Below are 23,299 nucleotides of genomic sequence, written 5' to 3'. Positions count from 1 at the left end.
GAACGTCAGATGATACAGCCATGATTGGATGTTATTTGCCGTGCTTTAGCTCTTCTTCTTTCCCTTTATTGTCGAACATTTGCATATGTAATTTGACAGATCATTTCCAGTTATTAAAATGACGGGACAAAACAACAAAATATTTATTCCGGAGAAGGCTTATCAGTAAAAACATAAGGGCCTGCTGTTAAAAAAATGGTAATGACTTGAGGTGAGAGTATTCCTTTGCAGCAGCCTTGTGAATTAGTGATCATTACCCAACAATGAATGAGGGAGCTGATTGATTTACCAACCTAATTGTCATTTCTTTAAGTCATTATTGCTGGGAAAACTGGACTCTATAGGATAAGAAAGGTAACAAAAAGCAAAGATGAAATGTTTGATTATTACAGCAACAGACCTTTTGAAGATGTATAAGCAAAGCGCATATTAAAGCAGAACTAAAGTGAAAAAGTACAAAATTGCAAACAAGTAAAAGAGACAGGCAATGTCCCCTATGCAATACATTAAATAAATTGTTGGGATTTTTTTTTTTATTTACTTACACAAGCTTCACCCAGTCTTCCTCTGGGTTCAGGATCCTTGGCAATCTTGATTGGCCAGGTGGGAATGGCGTAAATTTTGTGCATGTGCACAGGAGGTAATCCATTTCCAGCAGCCAGGAGTATTGGGTGACCCAGCATCATACACTCTGTACATTAACCTCCCTAGCGGTCTAATTCCCTCAAAATTTCCATGAAAAAAGCGGTACAATTTTTTGCATGGAAATGTATTTGTCATTGTAGGCTGTAACTATTAGGCATAACTCACTGATATTTATTAAATTTAATAATAAACTAAATAACAAAACAAAAAAAATAAAAAAATATTTAAATGAATTGTAACTGTATATATATATATATAATTATATATATATTATAGGAAAATTTGAAAGTGCAAGAGCAATCAGGGGAGCAGAGCTGACAGCTCCGCTCCCCTGATTGCTCTTGCAGCCCTAGCGTAACTATAGTATGTGTTCTTGGATAGAGATTCTCTATCCAAGAACACAGGAGTCCCACGGGATCCCCAGGCACTAGAGGCTAAATAGGGACAAGTCTCCCCATTCATTCACCTCCAGTGCTCTGTGATTGGCTGGGGAAAGGAAAATCTTGATGACGCTTGAGCTGTTATCAGGGTTTACCTTTCCTCAGCCAATCACAGAGCACTAGAGGTGATGAATAGGGAGACTTGTTCTCATTTAACCTCTAGTGCCCGGGGATCCCACACTGACAGGAGGATTCCCAAGGCTGAGCACGGATTTCAATATGTGAAGAGTACTGTTTTAAATTTGGGGACTGGAGTCTGGTGAGTACTGTTGCCAGACCAGGGCCCTACACCTTTTATATAATGAAAAACATGGGTTTTTACAATTTTTTTTTAATACTATTTTATTTTAATTTGCCGCCGCAGTAAAGACTAATCAGGAGAAACCTGCAGCCTCCATACCTCACATACCCCAGAAGGGTGAGCAGCTCCTTCTGAGCATGCCCGTTGCTGAGAATGCAAGGGGCTTTCCTGGAATATTAAAAAAGTGCTGATCCCACGCATGTGCAATGAAATTGGTGCTTTTCTTCTTTTTTTTTTAGTTTTTCAGTAAGGCACATCCCCAGATCTCATGCTTGTGCAGTGAGAGATCAAGAATCATGTGAGGAAAGAAGAAAATGGCAGTGCAACGACCTGGGACCTACTAGACTGGTATCCCTGAGGAATGGATTTACATCGATAAAAGTATATATTTTTTTTCTTTTACTGAAAGTTCCACTTTAAAGAAAACATTGTAAACAGGCAGGAACATTTCTTGTTTTGACCATGGCGTTAAATAATACGTCTGAAATAAACCCTTCATTACTGTACATGACTCCGGTATTCTCTGAGAAAACAGAATATATTCCTGGATGAGCTGCTGTATTCTGTATGTTTCCACGGCCATCATAGGAAAATCAATGTTTTCCACCTATCTAGACTTTGTCATTTGCTCTGCATGCTCCATCTTTCGATGTTTAAAACCTTAAAAGAGTAAAAAAGTAAATATACTTTAACTAAACAAAACATGTAGCTCACTGTATTGTATTGTCTCTCCATCTAACCATATATTGATCTGACACATAGGCTTTCATCTCCAGCCACTTGAAAATATCTCCATTTCTCTTTGTTGTGGCCTGCCACTGATCAATTTTTGCAGCAGGACAATGCCTCACTATGTGCCCCTGTTTAGGACAACAAAAAAATATAATATGAATATTAAACTTACGTTTCTCAGCCTCTTTCTTGCCTCTGTCTCTTAAAACCTAGCTGATTTTTGACTTCATATCAGCAATATACATTCCAAGTGCAATGAAGAAGAACTAAACCTGTGCAACTCATCTATCAGCAGTCCATCTCAGGGCACCGCCATTTTACTTTCCAGAAACGATTTCTTAGAATCTTGATTGCCAGCGCTCTTCATGCATCCCCGGCACATGCAAGGGAGGCTGGATTGACAATCTTCCAACCAAAGATGAAGTTGTGCATGCACAGCCCAGCTGTGTCCCCAGATAGCCAAAATGATCAGGCAGGTAAGACACATTATTGCAGAGGGGAGATCACCTGTCCTTTTCTGTTATAATGACCTGCCTGATCATGGAAATGTAAAGTTAGTTCCACTTAAAAACAAAAGTTTTTTACTTTACAAAACAGCCACAGACTGAATAGAAAAGCCCATATAGATAAGATCCCTGGCTATCTGTGTGAAAGCAGATTGTTCTCTTTTTCTTCAGCATTATGGCAGAGAAAAATATACTTTCTACTCAGGATGTGGCTGCTTCAAAATAAAAAAAAAATGAAAACTTTGTATGGAACTCGCACTTTTGAAGAGTTTCTGAATCTGTTTTCTAGAGTTCACTGACCTTGATTTCTTCATATTTTTTCATTTTTTTTTAATTTCAGGTCCACAACTTCCTATTTTTTGGAAAATAACCCTGGCAAACATTTTGTCTTTGCATAGCAAGTTTTCAACCTTTTTCAGGAAAATAATAGATCTTTTCATGAGGGCTGCACATCTCTCATCAACACAGTTAAAAGCAACTACAGGTTGAAGCTAAAATATCCGTTTCTGAATCATCAGCTTTGCTAGCAGAATCTCCTATACATTCTGAAGCAACTTTATACCGCAATTTAAATAACTTTATTTCCATCTTTTCCTTGTTGTTCATTTCAGATTCAGAATAAGGAACATAAAGAAAGTGACAATCAACCATGGTCACTGCCCTCATCTCTGCCTTACTGAACCCAAATTTCAAAAGTCTGAGATCATCAGTTGAAACTTTAAATCTAGGATGATGGGGTCTCTGATCAAATTATGCAAAGTTGAAACATAGATAGAAAACTTAATTGCAAGAGGTATCGAATAAATATTTGTATCCCAAACATGCAAGTTGTACAACTTCTGCCTGTCAATAGATTTCTCTGCACACTTTAATATCGCAGGTTGACAATCGAAAATCCGGCTCCTTCAGTTTCCTGGCATGAATTTCGGATCGCATTTACAATACAGGGACTTCAGTACACTGTTTGGCCACTAATGTTTTGCTGGCGCTGTTCTGCAGAAACACTTGCTTGCTAAACTAAATACACATTGAGATGTCCCTGCTGCCTGGAACTGTGCCAGATGTCCACGAGTGCTGTGAGAGGTAGGCTGCCTGTGTGTGGAGGTGAGGAGGTTGCTGGATTTTTGAATGTCAACCTGTATTATTATACAGTATTTTGTATAACACCATCATATTACACAGTGCTGTACAAGTCATGTCACTAGCTGGCTAACAATCTAATGTCCCTACCATAGCCATATGTCTTTAATACAGTCTAAGGTCAATTTTGGAAGGGGAGCCAATTAACCTAACTGCATGTATTTTTGAGATGTGGGAGGAAACCCACCCAAACACAGGGAGAACCTGCAAAGTCCATGCAGATAGTGTCCTGGCCCAGATTCAAACCTGGGACCTAGCGCTGCAAAGGCCAGAGCACTAACCTCTGAGCCGTTGCGCTGCCCAAATAGTAGTAAATATATTAAAAATAATGGCTGCTTTAGTAAAATGTCAATGTAGTCAGCCACTACGTCCAGCCCAGCTCCATTAGCACTTAAATAACATCTAATAACATCTAAAACCCAACTTTACCAAAAGCCATTATGTTTCTTGTTCCAATGGTTTCAGCATTCATCCCCATCCAGGATGATTCTCTCTTCTTAGAGGAAGGTACTGAGTACACTTTGGAATAAAGCTGGAAATGTTATGTTTTCTTGGCACACTTCGGACCACATGGTAGCATTTAAATGCCACAGCCTACCTTGGTATTGTTGCTGACAGTATTGGCAGTTGCTACATCCAGTTAGATAACATACCATGTCACAAGTATTAGATCATGCCAAACTGGTTTCTTGAACATGATGATGAGCTGACTATACTCACAAAGCCTACACAGCCATATGTACTAAGGGTCGTCAGCCATCAACATATACGCACAATATTCATGCACTTGCGGAAAACCCACTTTTTATCATTTCCACCAATCATTAACATTCTATGGTACACTTGCATGGCAGATTTATTCTCCAAGCTAAGGGTTCCCAATTCCCACCATGTGTAGCCCGCTTATCATTCACTCATTTGCTCAAACATAAGGCAACCTAACTGTTGCTGTTGTGCTATGAAAAGATTTATTTATATCATATTGCTCCATAAACTTTTTCTCTTAATCAGTGCTAAAATCAAACATTTGTCATCCTTACCAAAATGCAACTCTTATTTATGCTAACAAACCGCTTGATTGGATTTTGTTCATCAAGCGAATATGGCCAAAATGGATTTCTCAAAGTGCAACTCCAAATTAATTAATGAATATTTTACAGAAGATACAAGCAATATTTTCACATAATCAGCCAGTAATATTTGCATTATATTAAAACTGTTGCTTTTGTAGAGCAGATATTGCTGAACAGAGCTATTCATCATCAATGTTTCATATCATTATTTTTTCTTTGTGCTTTTTCTTTCTTACTTTAATTAAGATGGAACAGCATAGAAAATACCTTGCTACTTCAAGTAATTGCTGTCTCATTGTAATATTTTTCCCTCTTACATATTTTTGTTTAAAACTGAGGCTGCAAATCTAAGAAGTTTACAAAGAGTTATAATGAAAAATAGGAGCGCCTATCCATACCTACCCACCCTCACCAAATGTGCAAATATATGCAACAGCACACGAACTTTTATGGAACCTAAAAGTGGGGATTTAAAGCCCAGCTTCAGAATCCATGACTCCAATTCTCCCCAAAATGTGGTATAGCCTTTTTGTATAATTTACAAATTACAGCAAAACAACAAAAATGGCTTACTTCAGCTTTAAGTCTCACAGGCAAGTAAATAACTAAGATTGAGCCTGGCACTCCCAGGTAACACATGCTGCAGTTTTATAGTTCCCACCAGCAATACAGCCTGCACTCGGGCTCAGACTGTGACACCTATCAGGGTATTGGTCCCACCTACCCAGACTTTGGAAGACCTTCTCGGAGAGACCTCCCAGTCCACAGACTGCACACATCCTCACCACTTGGTCTCGGGCTGCCATTTCCCGCTGACACAAAGGCAGATGCCTTTTTATTAATGACCAGGTACACCAGAGCCATCCCTAATCTCTGGCCTGGAACAAGGGAGGAGTACCTGCCCATTCCTTCCAGGATACTCTGGGCCTGGGTCCCAAGTACAAAACTGCAACTCTGCAGCACAACATTTAATTGCAAACTTATCCAGGTCCCTTAATCTCTTTTTCATATGAAATTTGGATAAATCATGACAAATACCCTGTAAATTTGGCATCCTATATTTCATCCCGTCACATATTTAACTCCTCCACGTTGAATCTTCTCCCAGCAGTGCTAATGTGATGACATCAGCACTACTCTCCATATTATACCATTGGTCTATGCCATGCTTCATGCACAGGATGTGTTCAGTCTATACCATCATTAAACTCTGAAGACTAAGGCCATTTAGTGGAGGAAAGATGAGAGGAGAACAGCATTTGAGAGGAGGTGAATATTGCAGCCAGGTGTAAATAACAATAGTCATGGGCAATTTAGCCTTTTTCCCTTGATGTTCAGCTTAGTGTATTTAACACTGGCTTATCCTGCATGTTAGTTGACAAGCGTATGCCCAAGGTGTCTTAAAGCCTGAGTACATTGTCATTTCTAGTACAGCTCACAGCCACCAGCTGTCAGAATCTATTATTTAAGAACCAACAGTGACCAAATGGCTGGCAAGGTGCTAGCCACCAGGAGCTGCATGGGATCGGTAAATCCCGATGCAGGTCTGAACCGTTCCTTAGTCATCCCAACATACAATGCAGGACTGCGGCTCCTGCATTTCATGTAATGGCATCCACAAAGGAACAGCTGAGCGAGCTCCAAATTATCAGATTTAGGGGACTGGTGAGTCATCTGGGAATTGACATGGAAGAGGCCAGCAGGAACAAGGAATAGGGTCAGTACTACTCTGTCTTATATCCCTCCAGAATAAATGAGCATTTAACCTTTACTATTCAGTTACTATAAAAGTGATAATTGAGACCTGACCATGTGTGACTACACTATAAACTCATATACTGAGTCTGGAAACCTATATAAGTTTAGATAACTCTTTACTTGCACCTATTTCCTTCCCTCTACCCTATTAATCAAACTTCTGCCTTTATTCATTGGTAGCTAATCCTATACAGAATTATGGAGCAGACACAGCTGACTGTACACAATTACGGATTATGATTAAAAGTTGTACAAAAGCTTTTATAATTACACAAATAATTACTGGCAGATCATTGCCTGTTCTGTTGATGTAAAATCCAATCCACTCTAAAATAAAGTCAAATTTGAAAATGTAATTTGCTGCCAATTAGTGCTGCTATAATTTAGTCGTAATTTCAAAAGTGCAGTGAAATTCCATTAACTTACTTTTTGTAAAAAGCATTGAAGAACTCTAGTCTAAACAAAGAAACATGATGAGGAGCTATGAAACAACCTTGTATTGTCATACTGAATGCCTACAGGTAACTAATAATATACAAATTAGAGGCTCTCTGAATCCTGACACCTTTAGCCATCCTCGGGTCCATGAATTAGCACTTGAAAAAAGAAACAAAACAACAACCAGTTGGCTAAAAGGAACAAAAAGCCCTTCATTAAATGGGTGCCAAGCACATTAAAGCTATTTTAAAGCCCAAATCCAGATAATTTATTGTTTTCAAATAAGACTCCCCAGTCAGATAAGAAAATAATAAAAAGGATCTGATTGCAATTCATATCTTCAATCTAACGTTTTCTGTAGCCATAAGATGTCCCATGCTTCAATGGAAAAGATTCATGGCATGATGGGTGTCATGGTCCCATTCCCTGAAAGGGTGTCATTCCAACATCCTTCATTCATAGTGTATTTATACAAAGAGACATTGATGGAATGGTAATCATGCCCAGAATTAGGCACCATGGCCCTGATTTATTAAAGCGCTCTAAGACTGAAGAAGATAGTCTATAATAGAGAAACCTGGATGATTGAGCAAATCTTGGAATAGATTTCTTAAAACTCATGTGCTGTTAATTGGCAATCTTTTTCAACTTGGATCAGGTCCATTCCAGGTTTGCTTGATCACTTCTGTTCCCCCTTGATAGTCTTCTCTCCAGTCAGTCCAAAGCTCTGAAAAGCTTTAATAAATCAGTGTGTTTTATCTTGCAGTTTATTTACAGTTGACATGACCCTTGTGATCCTATTGTCAATGAGTTTACTATGGAGAAGCTAGGTTACAGAACACTCAGTTTACATGCATTGCTTCCTCACTGACTAAATAAATGAGACATTGGTCTCTTGCCATCAACTTACCTAAATAACTTAACTAACCCAACTCACTACCTCATTGTATTTCTGGCCTTGTGTTTTTTTCATGTAAATGGAAGGTATTCTGCTGTTCACCCCACCACCATCAAAGCCCAAAGTTTTCCTACAGTTTCCGGAAGCTAAAAGTAATTAGTAATTTTATTTTACTTGTCATTTTTAAGGTGTTTGGGGAGGATAGCAAAGCAAATCACCTTCCATTTGTGTGTAAGGTCCATGTGTGGTCTATGCACCACAGCACTTTGTAAATTACTACAGGTAGTCCTTGCTTTACAACCACCTACACTTATAATTGGCTCCTTTGACAAGTACCCTGTACAAAATGGTATAGTGTACTTTCCATGCGACGTCTTCTCTTCAGTCTTCTGTCTTCCTCCAGTGCTATCTCCTTGTCACTGATAGGCTCTGCAGACCGGGTCTTTTCTATGCTCCTCACTTAACGTCCAATTCACTTACCAACCAGGTCACGGGAACAGAACCTGGACATTAAGCGAGGTGCATCTGTATAGTTTTTCAGGAATCACTGTGGAAATATGCAATTTGTTCTTCAATTGGCACTGTGTTGATCAACGTTAGCCAACACAACCTAAAGGACATTTGTGTGGTCCTCTAATGCCATCAGAGTCCACATCGGAAGCCTCTATACCTTGTAAGTTGAGATCCACTATAGTAGGAGAAGGCTAGAATACCTGTCAGATCTTTAGAAAGTAGGCCAAAATCCCCAGATTTTAATAAAAATATAAAAAGTGTTCAAATCCTTCCCCATTATATGCAAAACGTTACAGGAAAGTCATCTGTATGCTAATCTATTCTATTCTTCTATGGTGTCCTATACGGTGGAAAAGTAGCTTTGCCTCCTTTGACCCCAAGATACATAATACATAGAAAAAAAATTAAAAAAAACTGAAAAAAAGTTTCAACACAAAGGGTGGATAAGTAAGGTAATAATAAGGTAACGATTAAAAGATAATTAGGTGCCGTTAGCTTATTACACCCTGTTCTATTTGGTGACATGCTGAGAAGAAACAGTAGATCACGGGAGAAAGCAAACATTACAAAAAACACACATATGATTGACTGTTACAAAAAAATCAAAAAACCTGTACTTTTTCTCTTTTTTTATTAGAACTGGTTGCAGGCTTCTAAATTACAAGAGAGTTCTGGTCCTGTGGCCAGTTCAGATGCTGTTAATGTTCAGAACAGCAGCAGGTCAATACTTTAGAAATACCAATCTCAGTCTCTCCTTTGTTGACCACACGGCTCAGTGAACATGATTTTCCATTGTAAATTGAAACAATTTCTTATCTGTTACAAGTGGAACTTTTAAAGGATTGAGATCAAATAGTTCTTTCTCATCCCAGATGTCCTTTTAAAAACACCATCATGACACCGATTCCAGAAAAACACGTCCTCCAATCTTTTTTTGGTTTTTCAAGGGAGCAAAAAGGCGACTGGCTCATTTTGACTTGAAATGTTATACTTGCTTGTGACAATATTTTGCTTCATCCCATTAGGATTAAAGCTTTCTAGTGCGGTGAAGATTTAACATCTACCATTGTAGCATGACTGTCATATTCAAAACATGTCAGCTCTTCAGATTCAATTGTCTTCTTTTAAATGTTTCACAAAATGATGGAGGGGGAAAAAAATCAGAATACAATGTTCATGTCTTACACCTTTTAGTAGAAAAAAATGTGTAAAATAGAGTGAAAAAAAATATTACAATGGGATAAGAAAAGTTATTGGACACATGTAGCTATATATAAAAAAAGATTAGGTTTTATTTTGTGGCTTCTATAATATTCAGTGTTATTCTAGAACATCGCTCTCCAACTCCAGCCCTCAAGATCCACACATATAGTATTTCTCTAGTAGTACATTTTGTGTTTACAAAGAGTCATAAAATTACTTTATTGATTTGAAATAGCTGACCTGGCTTTGACCCTCAAGGCCCAATGTTGAACAGTCTTGTTCTAGATGTCTTTATTCCAGAATAGGTCATAAAATGAAAGTCATTGGGTCATTACTCAGGGACAGATTTCCATTGGTGGCTTGTGTAGGCACATATCTTTTGGCTTCCCAAGTCGCACCCCTCTGCTAGGATCCTCTACTTATTTTTTCGATTTCCTGGTCCTAACCTGATTTAACCTGTGTCATATTAAGCATCAAGCTACCTGATAAACCTTCTTCCCCACCTTTAGAACGAACAGCATTGTTGCCCTTTTAAAAGAAGTAGAACAATAAAGGACCTGCCACCAGGATTATCAGGTAATGTTATTTAGTTACATGGACTATCGTGCCAGTGACAGATGGACAGCACATGTGAAAACTTCAATCAAAATGGAACTAAACTCTGGTTATACCTATCTGTTCCTATTCCATCACGGGCGCTGCCATCTTCTTCCTCCTTCTCATCCTTGTTCCGATCTCTGGCCATCTTGATTGGCTCTGGTGGGATGAAGTACCTGTGCGGGAGTTCATTCATGTCCAGCACCTGCAGGGGAAGCCAGGATTTGCCAGGTATTCCAGCAACCAAGCACTGGCCTGCGTATGCTCAGGATTTTTCAGTTTAAAGAACAATCAGGCAGAAAAGTATGTTTTATTGTAGGGACCTGCTGGCAGGATTATCAAGTAATACCATTTTGTTACATGGGTGGACTGCTGTGGCAGTGAAAATTGCAGCACATGTGAACATTCCTATTAAAGATGAACTAAACATCATTTATATTTATCTGTCCCCATAACATTACAGGCACCACCACCTTCTTTCTTCTACTCTTCCTTGTTTTGATCTTTGGCCATCTTAATTGGCTGGGCTAGCATGCCACTCCTGTGCGGGAGTTCATTCATTCCTGGCACCCACAGCGGCAGCCACTATGTCCTGGGTATTTCACCAACCAAACTCTGAGCTGCACATGCTCAGCCCAGCAATTTTTACAGTTTAAGGAGCAATCAGGCAGGTGAGTATTTTTTTTTATATTAAAAAAAACTTGCCTGATCTCAGTTAGTTGGGTTCTGCTTAAAAATCTGCTTTGAAAATCAGCGACCAATCAGAGTTTTTTTTGCCTAAGGCAGGTAAGTATGTTTTATTGCAGGAGAGACATTACCTGTTCTTTTCTGCAATAAAACAAACCTATCGGTTTGCTGTCTTCTTTTAAAAAAACACTGCTGAGTGCTTTCAGGAATGCCGGGTATGCGCCAAAGTTACATCCATGTGGCCCAACCAATCAAGATGGCTGACGATTGGCATCCTGAAAAAGAAGAGGAAAAAGATGGCAGTTGCTGTGAGAGAATAGGGACAGATGAGTCAAAATAAAACATTGCATTCAGTTAGGTAGGTTTATTTTATAGCAGAATAGTCATTTCCTATCCTTTCTGCAATAAAGAATCTGCCTATTTTTTTAATTTTTACCTATTACTCTTTAGGCCGGCAGCTATGCTTTAGGCACAAATTTTTGTTTTTAAACAATCCAATTGGTATTTATGATTCTCAGCCCCTTAAAATAGTGCACCTATAGAAATGTTGAAACATTCCCTTTATAAAATCCAAAAGGCTCCTTCATTGCTGACATTTTAAATTCATTTTCTCCCTAGAATCTTGCCGGGAAATGTCACTGCACCCATCACAAAATTTGCACTGAATTATGAATGATTCCATTCAATACTTGACAAGACACAGGGTAGAAGTCAATAAAAAGATAATTATTTATTAAAAAGACCTAATGATACAAGAACAGTACACAGGAACTAGTCATGGACTGTGTCTTCCACATAGTATACAATTATATATATTATATACACTTTGTATACAAGAATTCTAATATATCACATTGATCATTACAGAACCACCGTCCAAGCTACAACCAAATCATCCTTTGCAAAGGTTTGTAAAAAATGAAAATAAATTCTGAGTATCTGCTGAAAGTATGTTTTTCAATGAGAATCATGGATGATACATAGTAATACTGTGATTTATTAAAAGTCTAAGACAATGAACTAATTTCTAGCTTTGGATGAACTCTGATGACATGAATTACTCTATGGTTACTTATACTTATCAAGGGCTGCGGTAGTGATTTTTCCTTCATTGATGAGTCCTTAAAGCAAGAAAGTCCTACTCTCAAATAGCAATCGTTGCCATGCACATTCAATGGACAGATTTAATGACCATGCTAAGGAATTGAGGTAAGGGTCAAAGATCGTACTTGCTGGAGTTTTTGAGAGAAAACAGAAAGAGGTCACTTGGTAAATAAAATGGAAAATCGGTTCATGGTAAATTGACTTTTTTTACCTCACAATATAAAAAATTATGCACGACTTCAGTACAAAAAGAAAACATAGAGTACATTTCTATCTTTAAAGGTACTTGCTCATCTTTAGCAAAACTTAATTGCAGTCAAACCATCGGAGATGTGTAGAAACCATTGGAGATTTTGCATAAATGTGCAGTGCTTTGCACAAGAATTTTATAATTTGGAATTTAATCTATGTGATTGTTTTATTACCTTACTCCTCCCTAATAAATCTCGATATGTATCGGTTTGGTACTTACAACAGTGAAAAGTCCTAATTTCATAAGCATTCAAATTCCCAATGATGTACAATTATAAACAATACATAAGCTTTAGTGCAACCAATAAACATCAGAAGATATATAAGTAGTTAAATAAACCAGAACTGCACTTAAAGTGTCACATGATTGTTTAATAAATACACCTGAGGATCTCAGAGTGTTGAAGCCATCTTATCAGGATGACCAAATAACTTTCCAACCAAGTCCATGATAAAATGATGGGAGAACCAATGGGCAATAAAAGAAAATATATATTCCATGAATTATCCTAATATTTAAGGCATCCATCAAAGCATATCTAAATAACAATCCCAAAAATATGTAGCCACTTAGCTGTCCAGATATAATTGAGTTAGTTTCTTTTCAAGGGGAAGAATATTTTCAGCAAGTACAGAAAATATCTGTTGACCAGAAACATCTCCATGTCACTTTGAGCTGAACAGTCAGCAAAAACAGTTATTATTGTTTTGTAAATTAATAATCCCATCAATCCACCATGTGATGGAAATAATCAGAAGCATACATGTCCAGGCTTGGAAAATCAATGATGCCTCCTCAGATACAGTTAAGAAATGGGTGTAACTACCCAGATATGAGAAGTGTGTGCAGGATTATCAGATAAAATTTAATGGAAAATGAACTTTTAAAAAGTAAACGAATGTTAATAAAGCCATCTAATCTAATATTTGAAAAGCTGCAACATATCATATTTTTGTTTTGGGGTTTGGATACACTTTAATTCACTTTTAAAAGCATTTGAAGAATATAGCGGGTTGTTACTAGAGACGGCCATCCACCAAATTCAAGTAAGAAAGTCATTTGGCATGGAGGCAAACCAGTGGACAATTGTAAATTTATGGAGATCCACATTTAGGGTGGGACAAAGTGTTAATGGATGAACCATAACCTAGAGGCTGCTCAAGTTTGCACATAATGGACAAGTAAAAAGAATAAAAAAGCCATTAAAGAAAAAACCCAAATCAAATTCAGTTTGGAATTTGCCAAAACTGCAAGGGAGAATGGGTGAAACTGGGTTTTGTGTTCCCAGAGTAATCAGATGGAATTTGTAAGAGGTTATGAGATTACAAAAAGTTGGTTCTGTAAAGTATTGACTTAGAGGGTGCGCACCTACATAACAATACATTTACTATTAATTTATAAATACATTTAAAATAATTTGCTTTTGTATCACAATAAAAAAGCTATACAGTTTAATCCATTCAATTTCAGGTTGTAAACTCTACAAGATATACAATAATGCCGGAGATTTGAATACTTTTGAGATGTATTTCATTTTTTTTTAATTTTTATTTTATTGCCCAACTAAGCAGGGCAGGTCAGCATGGAACAGGGCAGATCAATCCAAGGGCATCTGTAAATGGAAAAGAGAACTCCAGATGTTCTTCAAAAGCCGTCTGCAACATCACAGCTTGAATACTTGGACATAATACAACAGCCTGTTCAGACTTTAAGGGAGTTTGCTTTTTTTTTTGCTCAAAAGTGGGCATTTACCAGGGATTTAACAGTTTACAGATAGATGGAAGGCCTTTTTGAAAATTAGTATAATTTCATACTCTAGTTTGAAAATTATTTAAATATAAACTCTAATTAATCCCATTGTCTTTAGGACAGCTCTGCTTTCTAAAGCGTACCTAAACTCAGAATTTTCACTTTACATAAAAGGGTAGACAGGTAGAGGTAAAAATTCTGTTGTCTTTTTTTTCAGTGCAACACCCTTTTTTTTGCAGCACCGCCTCTTAATCGCCTAGGCGATCGAGAATGATTGGGAGCCCAAAGCCTCTCGGGATGCCTGACATAGGTATCCCGGGAGTTTTTGTGCTCCCATTCATTCTTTTTGACCAAAGCGAAAAATTTACCGGACTCACGCATGCGCAGTGAGATTTTTTTTTCCATCCAAGGTCACCTGATCTCATGCCTGGGTCGGGTGACGAACAAGCAGAAGAAGAGAAGATGGCGGTGCCCAGAGCGTGGGCACCTGGACGGATGCCGGGAAGACGCGGGACCCGATGCAGGACACACCCGGTGGGATCGGACTGCCCTGTGGGGTTGAAGGTAAGTGCATTTTTTTTGAGGTTTTGAGTTTAGTTTAAGGACAGTTCTCATTCTCTCAACTCTCATCTCATGGATCAAGGGGGCTAGAATAAAATCACTTACAAACTATCAACTCTACAGAAGTAATAATGCCCTGACTTGGAAACATTGAATGCTACATACCAATGGCTGATGAAAGAGTAGAATGCTTAGTAAATAATACCAGGCTAGAAAATGTAGCCCTAGTTGGAAAGGCTTTTATGCATGGTCCTTATCAACTCTTCTAAACAGAGTCATCACCCTGCTAATGCACTGTTGGCTTTCATTATAGTTCCTTTTTCATTGATTCATGATGCGTGGAGAATTACTTTTTTCTTGCATATGATTGGATGTTTGAAGTCAGCAGTTTTATCTCATTTACTTAGCTAAGTGAAATATTGCTTGGAAGGGAAAGTTTACTTTGCTATAGGAGCAACATTTATAATTCTTTAGTAATTCAATACCATTGCTGCTTTACCCATGCATGAAAATGTCCCACTGTCCCTGCAAAAGAGCTCATCTGACCCGTTAAAACTCCCTTTGCCAATGCTCCCCACACAGCCCCTGCCTTCATGTCCCTTTTACATTCGACCAGGATGTACTAGTATTATTATTAATAAATGCAATAAAATATTTATTTTCCAAATAGACTGTGATGTAACCTATGTAACGTGCAAAATTATCCACAAAAACAGAAAAGTACAATCATGAACAGTCTTTGGCCATTCCCTTATTCACCTTCTTTGATTTTTTTCCCCTTTGACTTCCTTCAGAATGAATTTCCAGTGCAGAAGAAAAAAACACTGTGGTGAAGTAAATGTTCAAAAGTTGCAGACTGGGAAATATTTATTAAGGTTTTTTTTTTTATATAACAAAGGGAATAATTTATTTGCCAGATCATTGACCTTGCAAAGACTTCAAACAAGAAAACTTTTAAACTGGATGCATACAGATAGTCAGCAAAGAATCATTGAACTATTATTGCGGCTTTAAAAGGATCAGGAAGTTTACTTGGGCTTCAACTATATCATAACTTTTTTCTTATTCTGTAATGATGGCAACCTCTACAAATGGACTGAACATGCACACATTGGATGAAGGTTCATATGGAAAAAGAGAATCAAGTAGACCTGGCAAAAATGGTCTCAGGAGAAAACAATTAACAAATCTGTCCTTTCCAAGGTTTGTACAGAAAGTGTCAGCTTGAGTTTGTTTACATACAAAATAATTCAATGATTCTAGATGACCAGAGTTGGCAAACATTGTATGTATCTGTAACAATGGTCCTGATTTATTAAAGCTCTCCAAGGCTGGAGAGGATACAGTTTCCTCAATGAAGCGGGGTGATCCAGCAAACCTGGAATGGATTTATTAAAGTTAGCAAATGTTTTTAATTCTGTACAATTCCAGGTTTGCTGAATTAGTCAGCTTCACTGATGAAAGTATATCCTCTCCAGCCTTGGAGAGCTTTAAAAAAGCAGGCCCAATGTTTCCAAGAATATTAGTGAAAGCCAACCTCGTATATGAATTTATGTATTTTAACATTTTACAGATTAGGAGCCGGAACATGAAGGGTACAAGTGGCCTACAGAAGTTTAGCAAAACATGTTACTAGTAACTAGCAAATTTTACTTTGCAGGATGGCCTGGTAAACTTTAAAGATCAAATTCAAGATGCCAGTATGAAATGCAAAAATCACAGGCAGGCTACCTGTGTACTTGCTTTGATTTTCAATACCAGATCCTTTGAACATAGACTGCAGTGTTCTTTAATTGTGGATCCCCAAAAATTTGATATTTTTAAGGAATGCCAATACATTTTAATAGGGGTCTAAGCTAAAGCATAAAGAATCCATGAGTTGTCAGAGGACTATTCCTTGAGTCATACACTTGTACATTACTGCCTCTTACTGTTAGTCTTACAAGATTTGGAGTCAGACTTGATGATATCACTACTGTTCAGGTTACTGTTCTCTTTCCTGGAGAAGAAGCTGTAGTTAAATATCTGTAGTGCAATGATATTCCTGATTTGTTTATTCATTTTGTGTTATAAGGCTTCCTAATTATTTCCCCCTACCAAAATGGTCACCTTCATGCAGACACAATGAAAAACAAATCAATAAAAGAGAGCTGGTGAGCTGCAAAGAGCCTGCTTGTCACACAGCTGACTATTACTTTGCTTGCATATTTGCACATCCACAGTTCCAGTAATCTTTTAATGCTGTGTAGTTTTCCTGGTTTTACCATATTGCTCACCCAAGATTTTAGAAGCAGCATAACTATCCTAGTAATCAGTAGCATCACTTGCTATTACACCACTGTCCTGACTAAGGATGACCTCTAGTGCCCCGGGATCGCAGTGGATTCTCAGAGCTGCAAGAATAATTGCATGAATACTGTTTGTGATCCCCGGCACTAGAGGTTAAATGGGGACAAGTATCCCCATTTTTATCATTATCCCCAAACATTACAATTGTTTTATATATGTAACACTATTTGCTATACTGGTTCTTTCTGTAAGAAGTTTTATAAAAAAAAAAAAATATAAACCAAATTGAGTTATTAAAAAAATAAACACTTTTTGATAAAATTAATTTAATCTATAATCTATCTAAAATAACATTTTATATAAATCCATTTGATTTGTTCTTGAAGATAATTTAACTCATTATAATTGATGTAATATTTGAATTATAACTAAGTTATTGCACCAGGGGAATACACATGGGGTTATCTGTTTTGAAGAAGATATAACTCTAGTCCACCCAAACAACTGGTTATTTTTTAAACAAAGAACTATGAGAATCATTCAATAAAAACAAGAATGTTATCTGGTAAATATTTCACCAATGAACTATGTCTCTGCACCCACACTCCATCAAATACATCAAATGCTTAGGCAAAGCATGAAAATCTCCCAGTACATTGTGGTAGTTCTTTCTATTTTTACATTTTGTGATTTTATTTTAGCCTTGCTCATCTATTAGATGTGAAGATTACAATAATTCCAACATACCCATATATTAAGTATTACCATTGTAAAGCTTCTAGATGAGTTTTTCTCAACCAGGGTTCCTCCAAAGTTGCATGGGGTTCCTTAAGCAATGAGCAATTTGTGCCTCTTTGTTGAGTTACTACTGACACCAGTGATCTACTAGGTATTTAGCTATCTGTAAGGGTACAATTCTTTCCAATGCTTCTTAAGTTTAAGGAAGGAATGGAAGCATTCATCCTATTGACCATTAGGCTATTGTACAATGAATTGGCATATCATAAACATTGGAAGGGGTTCCCTGGGACCCCCATGGTAAAATGGATGGGAAAGGTTGTTCTAGATTCTCCTAACTTTTAATTAGATTTAGCCGTATGTTTGTTTTGTTTAAGAATAGAATTTGCTACATAAGGATGATCTTTTGTGATAGTTACTGTTGACAATGGCGTGAATGATTGGTGTAAAAACAGGAACCAAGAAGTTTGTTTTGTCCTATGGAGAGGGGGAGTCCATCAGGGGGTGCCCTGTTGAGTCTTATCCATTAGTTATATATTTAATAGATAGGCGAAAGCGGTACCATTCAAATGTGATTCTCAACTGGGGGTACATGAATCTCTAGAGGTACAGGTAAAGGGAACAATGAGTATTCAGTTTGTTTGTTCGGGGTTTTGTTACCCATTCATTAAAGTTATAAAGGGGTTGTCTGGGTACCTCTACTGGATCACAACTGTTCCTCCAGTTCCTTGTACATCCAAGAGAGTAGACCTTCTTTCTTCAGGGTTTTCTACCCATTCAAGGGTTTTGGGCTTTGTCTTAAATAATAAATATTATGGTATGGTTCTGCATATGTCTAGAAACAAATGCATTTGTTAATTTTTTCAATAACTTACAGGAATTTCTGAACATGTATAAAAATGTGAGGCACATGGGTAACTTGCAATAGAGTACTTGAAGCTGAACTCAGTCAAGAAAAACTTTCCTTTGCAGTGGTTCTAGCCCCACAGTCCATAGTTTAAATGCACTTTTATGTCCAAGGGTTAAGTAAATAGTACTTTTACTCTACTGCTTACACTCACACTGGCTTGTTTTTCCCTCTGATCTGGGCTGTGGCTGGGTATTCACTATTGATCTTGCATTCATCTTGGCATGAGTGCCTGTGACCTTAACCCAGATCAGTTTATGGAACAAGATGTGGGGGAATGTGTGAAATAAGGTAAATAAGGTAGTACAAGTACCATTTCAATCACCACTAGGCAATAATGAACATTTATATCTTGAAATATGGAGCTAGCCCTAATGCAAGTGAATGTTTTGTCTTTAAACTGGTGTCCAAATTTAGCCAAAATGTACTAAGCACTATTTTACACCATTTGTGAAAGTAAGCAAATTCCTAAATATAAAAATCAAGCAAGAAGATATGACTGCCACTGCTCAACTGCTACAAAATCTAACATGGCCACATGCGAACATTGCAGCACAAATATGCACAATCACACTGGGAAAACCTGCCTATTCCTCGAGCTCTTGATGTTGGCCTTACCTTGAGGGAATAGTGCTCGGACAGGAAAATTTATCCTGGATGCCCGATCAGTTCCTTGCAATTAATTGATTCGGTTTGCCTGCACAGGTCAGGGGTGACTAATAAAAAAGCGTTTCCTATTTCCCCATACAAATGTTATTGGCCAAGTAAGATCATCATAGGACTATGCTCAGTAATTAAATAAATTAACACCAATTCAGCTTAATCTTGTTTACAAACCATGTTCTTTAAAAAAATCATTTATTTTTCATTTTAAAACAATACCTTCTAAGTGCTTTAATCAAGAGAACACATCCCCTAATACCGGCTTAAACTGACAATTTACAGTAAAACTAGGTTTGTGAATGCAGCTGAGAATTAAAATGTCATACATTAGCTGTAAGTTTTGTCGCCGTTTACATTTGTATTTTATCAGAACGAAACAAGAGTGTACATAACACCAGATCTATACCTGCAAATCATAGCATATCATTCAATTCCACATAAGTATTTCACACCACTGCTTCAACAATGTCAAGGTATACGCTCCAGTAATTTGCTAAGAAAAAAACAGAAGAAAAAAACCAGAGCATTTGACCATAGTTACTGTACCATTTTCTTTACAGAAGCTCATAAAGGCTATTTGCAAAGTCTATTTTTTACATATATATATATATTTTTATAAAAAAAAAAAGAAAAAAAAAGAAAAGAAACCAAAAATTTGCAGTATCTCCAGTTCTTTTTGTAGATGTTTTTGATTTTCACATAGTCTTTGGGTGTTTTCGATTAGGTCCAGGCTTTCAATGTTTTCAAAGAGCCGGTAACTATTATGCTGTCATCAATACAAAACCAATAAAAAATAATCGGTCTTCACCATGATGTTGTTGGAATAACCAGTACCAATAGCAAAGTTAAAGAAGATGAAGAGGCTGAAATATTGTGTAGCGTTGACTGTGCGTTTGTTATCCCTGGAAAACAAAAAAAAATGTTTAGTTCAAATATTTTAAGTATATATTCTTTTCTATAACATAGTATTATATATAAAAGTTTTTATCATAATATATATTAAAAAAATTCTAAAGGCAAGGGGACGGACAAGACCTTCTAGTATTTCCTAATTGTAAACAGAAAAATCAGGATGCTTAGCTCTGTAAATTTTAGAACTAAATGAACAGAAGTACAAATCATTTGGCTGGTAAACACCTCCATATATGTATTCCATGAACTTTTTACTTGAGTTCAACTTTAATTGGTTGGCTTTATCATATTTTGACTAATGATAGTTATTGAGCTATTTATTATATATATTTCTAAAAAATTGTTAGAGAACCTTACTCACATGTACTTCATTATAACTGTTTGTCTTCATCTCCCATGAAGAAGCCAATATGGTGAAACGTGTCAGGGTTTAAGATGCCTCTGATGTATCTCCACAAATCTTCATGATTCCTCTCCTACTTGCTTTGTGCTAGCCAATGACTAACCTCAGGCAGGTGAACTCTATCTAGCATTTATGGGAATCCAGACCTTGCTTGATATTTCAAAAAAACTTATGGAGGGACCACTTCTAGGGCTATCAATATAATATTTTTCTAAAATATTATTTTTATTGTGACTGTTACAGTTTTTGATAATTTTACTATCAAATTTAGACTGTCTTTTTATTACATAATTGAAAATGCTTCATCTTGTGGTGATTTGTACATTAGAGAATTATTAGCTTGTTTTTAATGTTTAAATACATCTGTATTAATTGGCATGCCTGAAAGTCAACATTTGGCTGGCCATAGATTACTGCCTGGTTGTACAAATCTTTTTAGATTTTACCAACAGCTTTATAGTATAACTGCCCACTGAAAAGATACCATTTCTATTCAAACAGGTGAAACATAGCAGTACAAAGCTGTTGGTAATAATTAATGCCAAACTCCAATCACGAAAATAACCAAAATTTTATGCACCCCTTCCATGCTGGTGAATAATCTACTGGCTGCTTTTGCAAGATGATGGACTGGCATATATCATACATTACAGACCCTTAACAGCCGAAAGCTGGATCCTTTGCACTCCAGAAATGGAATCTAGTTGGTTGCCCTACCACTGAATGATGATATGGGTGCTGGAGAACATTGGCAGGAGAAATGGCTACAAGACGGGTTGGCAAAGGGTGGGTTGACAGACTGGTCATCACAATTAGAAACCAGTTGGGTGAGGGACAATTGGACACTGGAGTAAGGAATAGATTGATCAGTCGGACAAAGCAATTTTAAATACTTTAGATGTGGCCATGGGTAGTCTTTAATAGGAAAGAAAAAGCAGATTGGAACCTACGTATGTGGCTTTAAATGTATAAATATAAATGATCATTTAAAAAAAGAGTAACGGAGCTATGGATTCTGATTAACCCAACATGGGCCTCAGCAGAGTGCTGTCAGGTGGACATTATTCTGATCAAGGCTATTAAATGCCATCTCAAAGGCTTTTTTATATCAGCTGGGCTAAATGATAGAAGAAGCAGGAACTCATTTACATGTGGAGAAACAAAATGATCTATTAGAGCACTTTGCAATGTTTACTGAGAATTTCTGATCAGACCTAATGCAAATTCAACGCTGACACCTCTATACTCATTACAGGACATTCATGGCTCATTGTGTATTCATTGCGCACATTTACAGTGCTCAGGAATAGGCATGTAATAGGTAATGTCTCATTTGATCCATCAAAGCAGCTTTGTAAATGGAACCCTGGGTAATGGGGCACGTTTAAAACCATCTGATTGAACGATCTTCATTTCATTTAGAGGTATGCTTCACTGTGTTTTAGTTCCCACATCCAACCCATATCTTCCCTGTTCTTTGGAACCAATAGGAATGTCTACTTTTTGTGTGTTTAACAAACAAGTCCATTTAACTTGCAATCAGGGCCAGATGTGAATCCACATGCAGTAACTGCATGCATACATGTAAATATAGATGGGTGTTAACACTTCTGGTTGGGGTGTATGAGACAGGGTTTTATCTTTCTTTTTTTACCCCACATACTGTGGGGTATATTTAGAGATCTTGTGCCAGCAGAATTGGTGGATATATGCCAATATCACCATGCCCAGATTAACTTTTTAACATTCCCTGTGTTGTAAAACATGATCTTGCCCATTTTCAAGCAAAACTCACCCATCCAAAATAGCCTCAAACAAAATTCAGCCATATTTACAAAAGCAAGAATGTATTACTGGTACTCTCAAATTCACCCAATCTCTGAAAAGTTGGATGGATTCTGTGCTGGTAATATGCTTGGGTGAAAATGACTGAAACTTGATTGAAGCTTTGTTAAAGCTGAATCTCAGGGCATATCATCTAGAATGCACCTATTTATTTTGCTTACAAATACAATTTCTAGGTATACAGACCTGCTGGGACATTTAAGCTTATGGAGAGCCCTGAACACAGGACGTTTCACAACAATATTGTTAATTTGCAATTTCCACAGCAGGTTGGCATGTTGGTAAATTTGATAGATACCTTGCCAAGAGTCCATAAGTGATTTAAACAGTCAACATGTGATTCAATTCACAACACTGATGTCATATTATCATTATGGTTTGACTGGACATGCCCTTTAAAAGGCTTGTGGCATTAATGTCACACTGCACAAGAATGGAATTAGTCTGCCATTTCAATCATATACAGAATACATTCTGGGGAAATATGATTATCTAGTGGTCTGTTTATAATGTTTTCAACTTAAGGTTCATGCAACTTCCAGCCATGATTCATTCATTTTTCCAATTGAATCCAATTGGAAATATGTGGGAATCTTGGATGAATTTATAAAAAGACACTGTACAATCTAAGCTTAAGCCTCAGTATAAACAACTCTACAGAACAGAGAACTAGGCTTACCTGAATAAGACGGCACTCTGATTTGAGAGCTTGCCGTCCCATCTCCACCCTCGCTAACGGCTCGTACTTCTATGATATAAAAGCCGGAATCAGGCAGCAGAACCACTGCCGATGTTGTCTGTGTTTGGATGACTTGGCTGTTGCTGTGACCTTCTTGTCTCAACATGACCTGCGGATTAAGAAATAGAAAAATTACCTGTTATGCCTTAATATGAAGGTAGAACACCAGATGGGGGATTTAAACAGAGGCCACGGATCTGTGACC

General features: G+C 37.3%; 1 protein-coding gene across 1 annotated transcript in view; it reads right to left on the bottom strand.

The window, feature by feature from the left end:
• Nucleotides 1-19,373: 19,373 nt before the first annotated feature.
• Nucleotides 19,374-23,299, bottom strand: part of CNTN5 (contactin 5) — a 790,266-nt gene continuing 786,340 nt past the window's right edge. The window contains exons 26-27 of the mRNA XM_072402864.1: nt 23,035-23,203; nt 19,374-20,097 (exon numbers count right to left, since the gene is read on the bottom strand). Coding sequence (XP_072258965.1) covers nt 20,000-20,097; nt 23,035-23,203 — 267 coding nt within the window. The 3' untranslated portion in view covers nt 19,374-19,999. The remainder of the gene's footprint in view (nt 20,098-23,034; nt 23,204-23,299) is intronic.

Source organism: Pyxicephalus adspersus, chromosome 1 (genome assembly GCF_032062135.1).
Source record: "Pyxicephalus adspersus chromosome 1, UCB_Pads_2.0, whole genome shotgun sequence".
Taxonomy (NCBI): Eukaryota; Metazoa; Chordata; class Amphibia; order Anura; family Pyxicephalidae; genus Pyxicephalus; species Pyxicephalus adspersus.
This window is presented reverse-complemented; position numbering and strand designations above follow the sequence as displayed.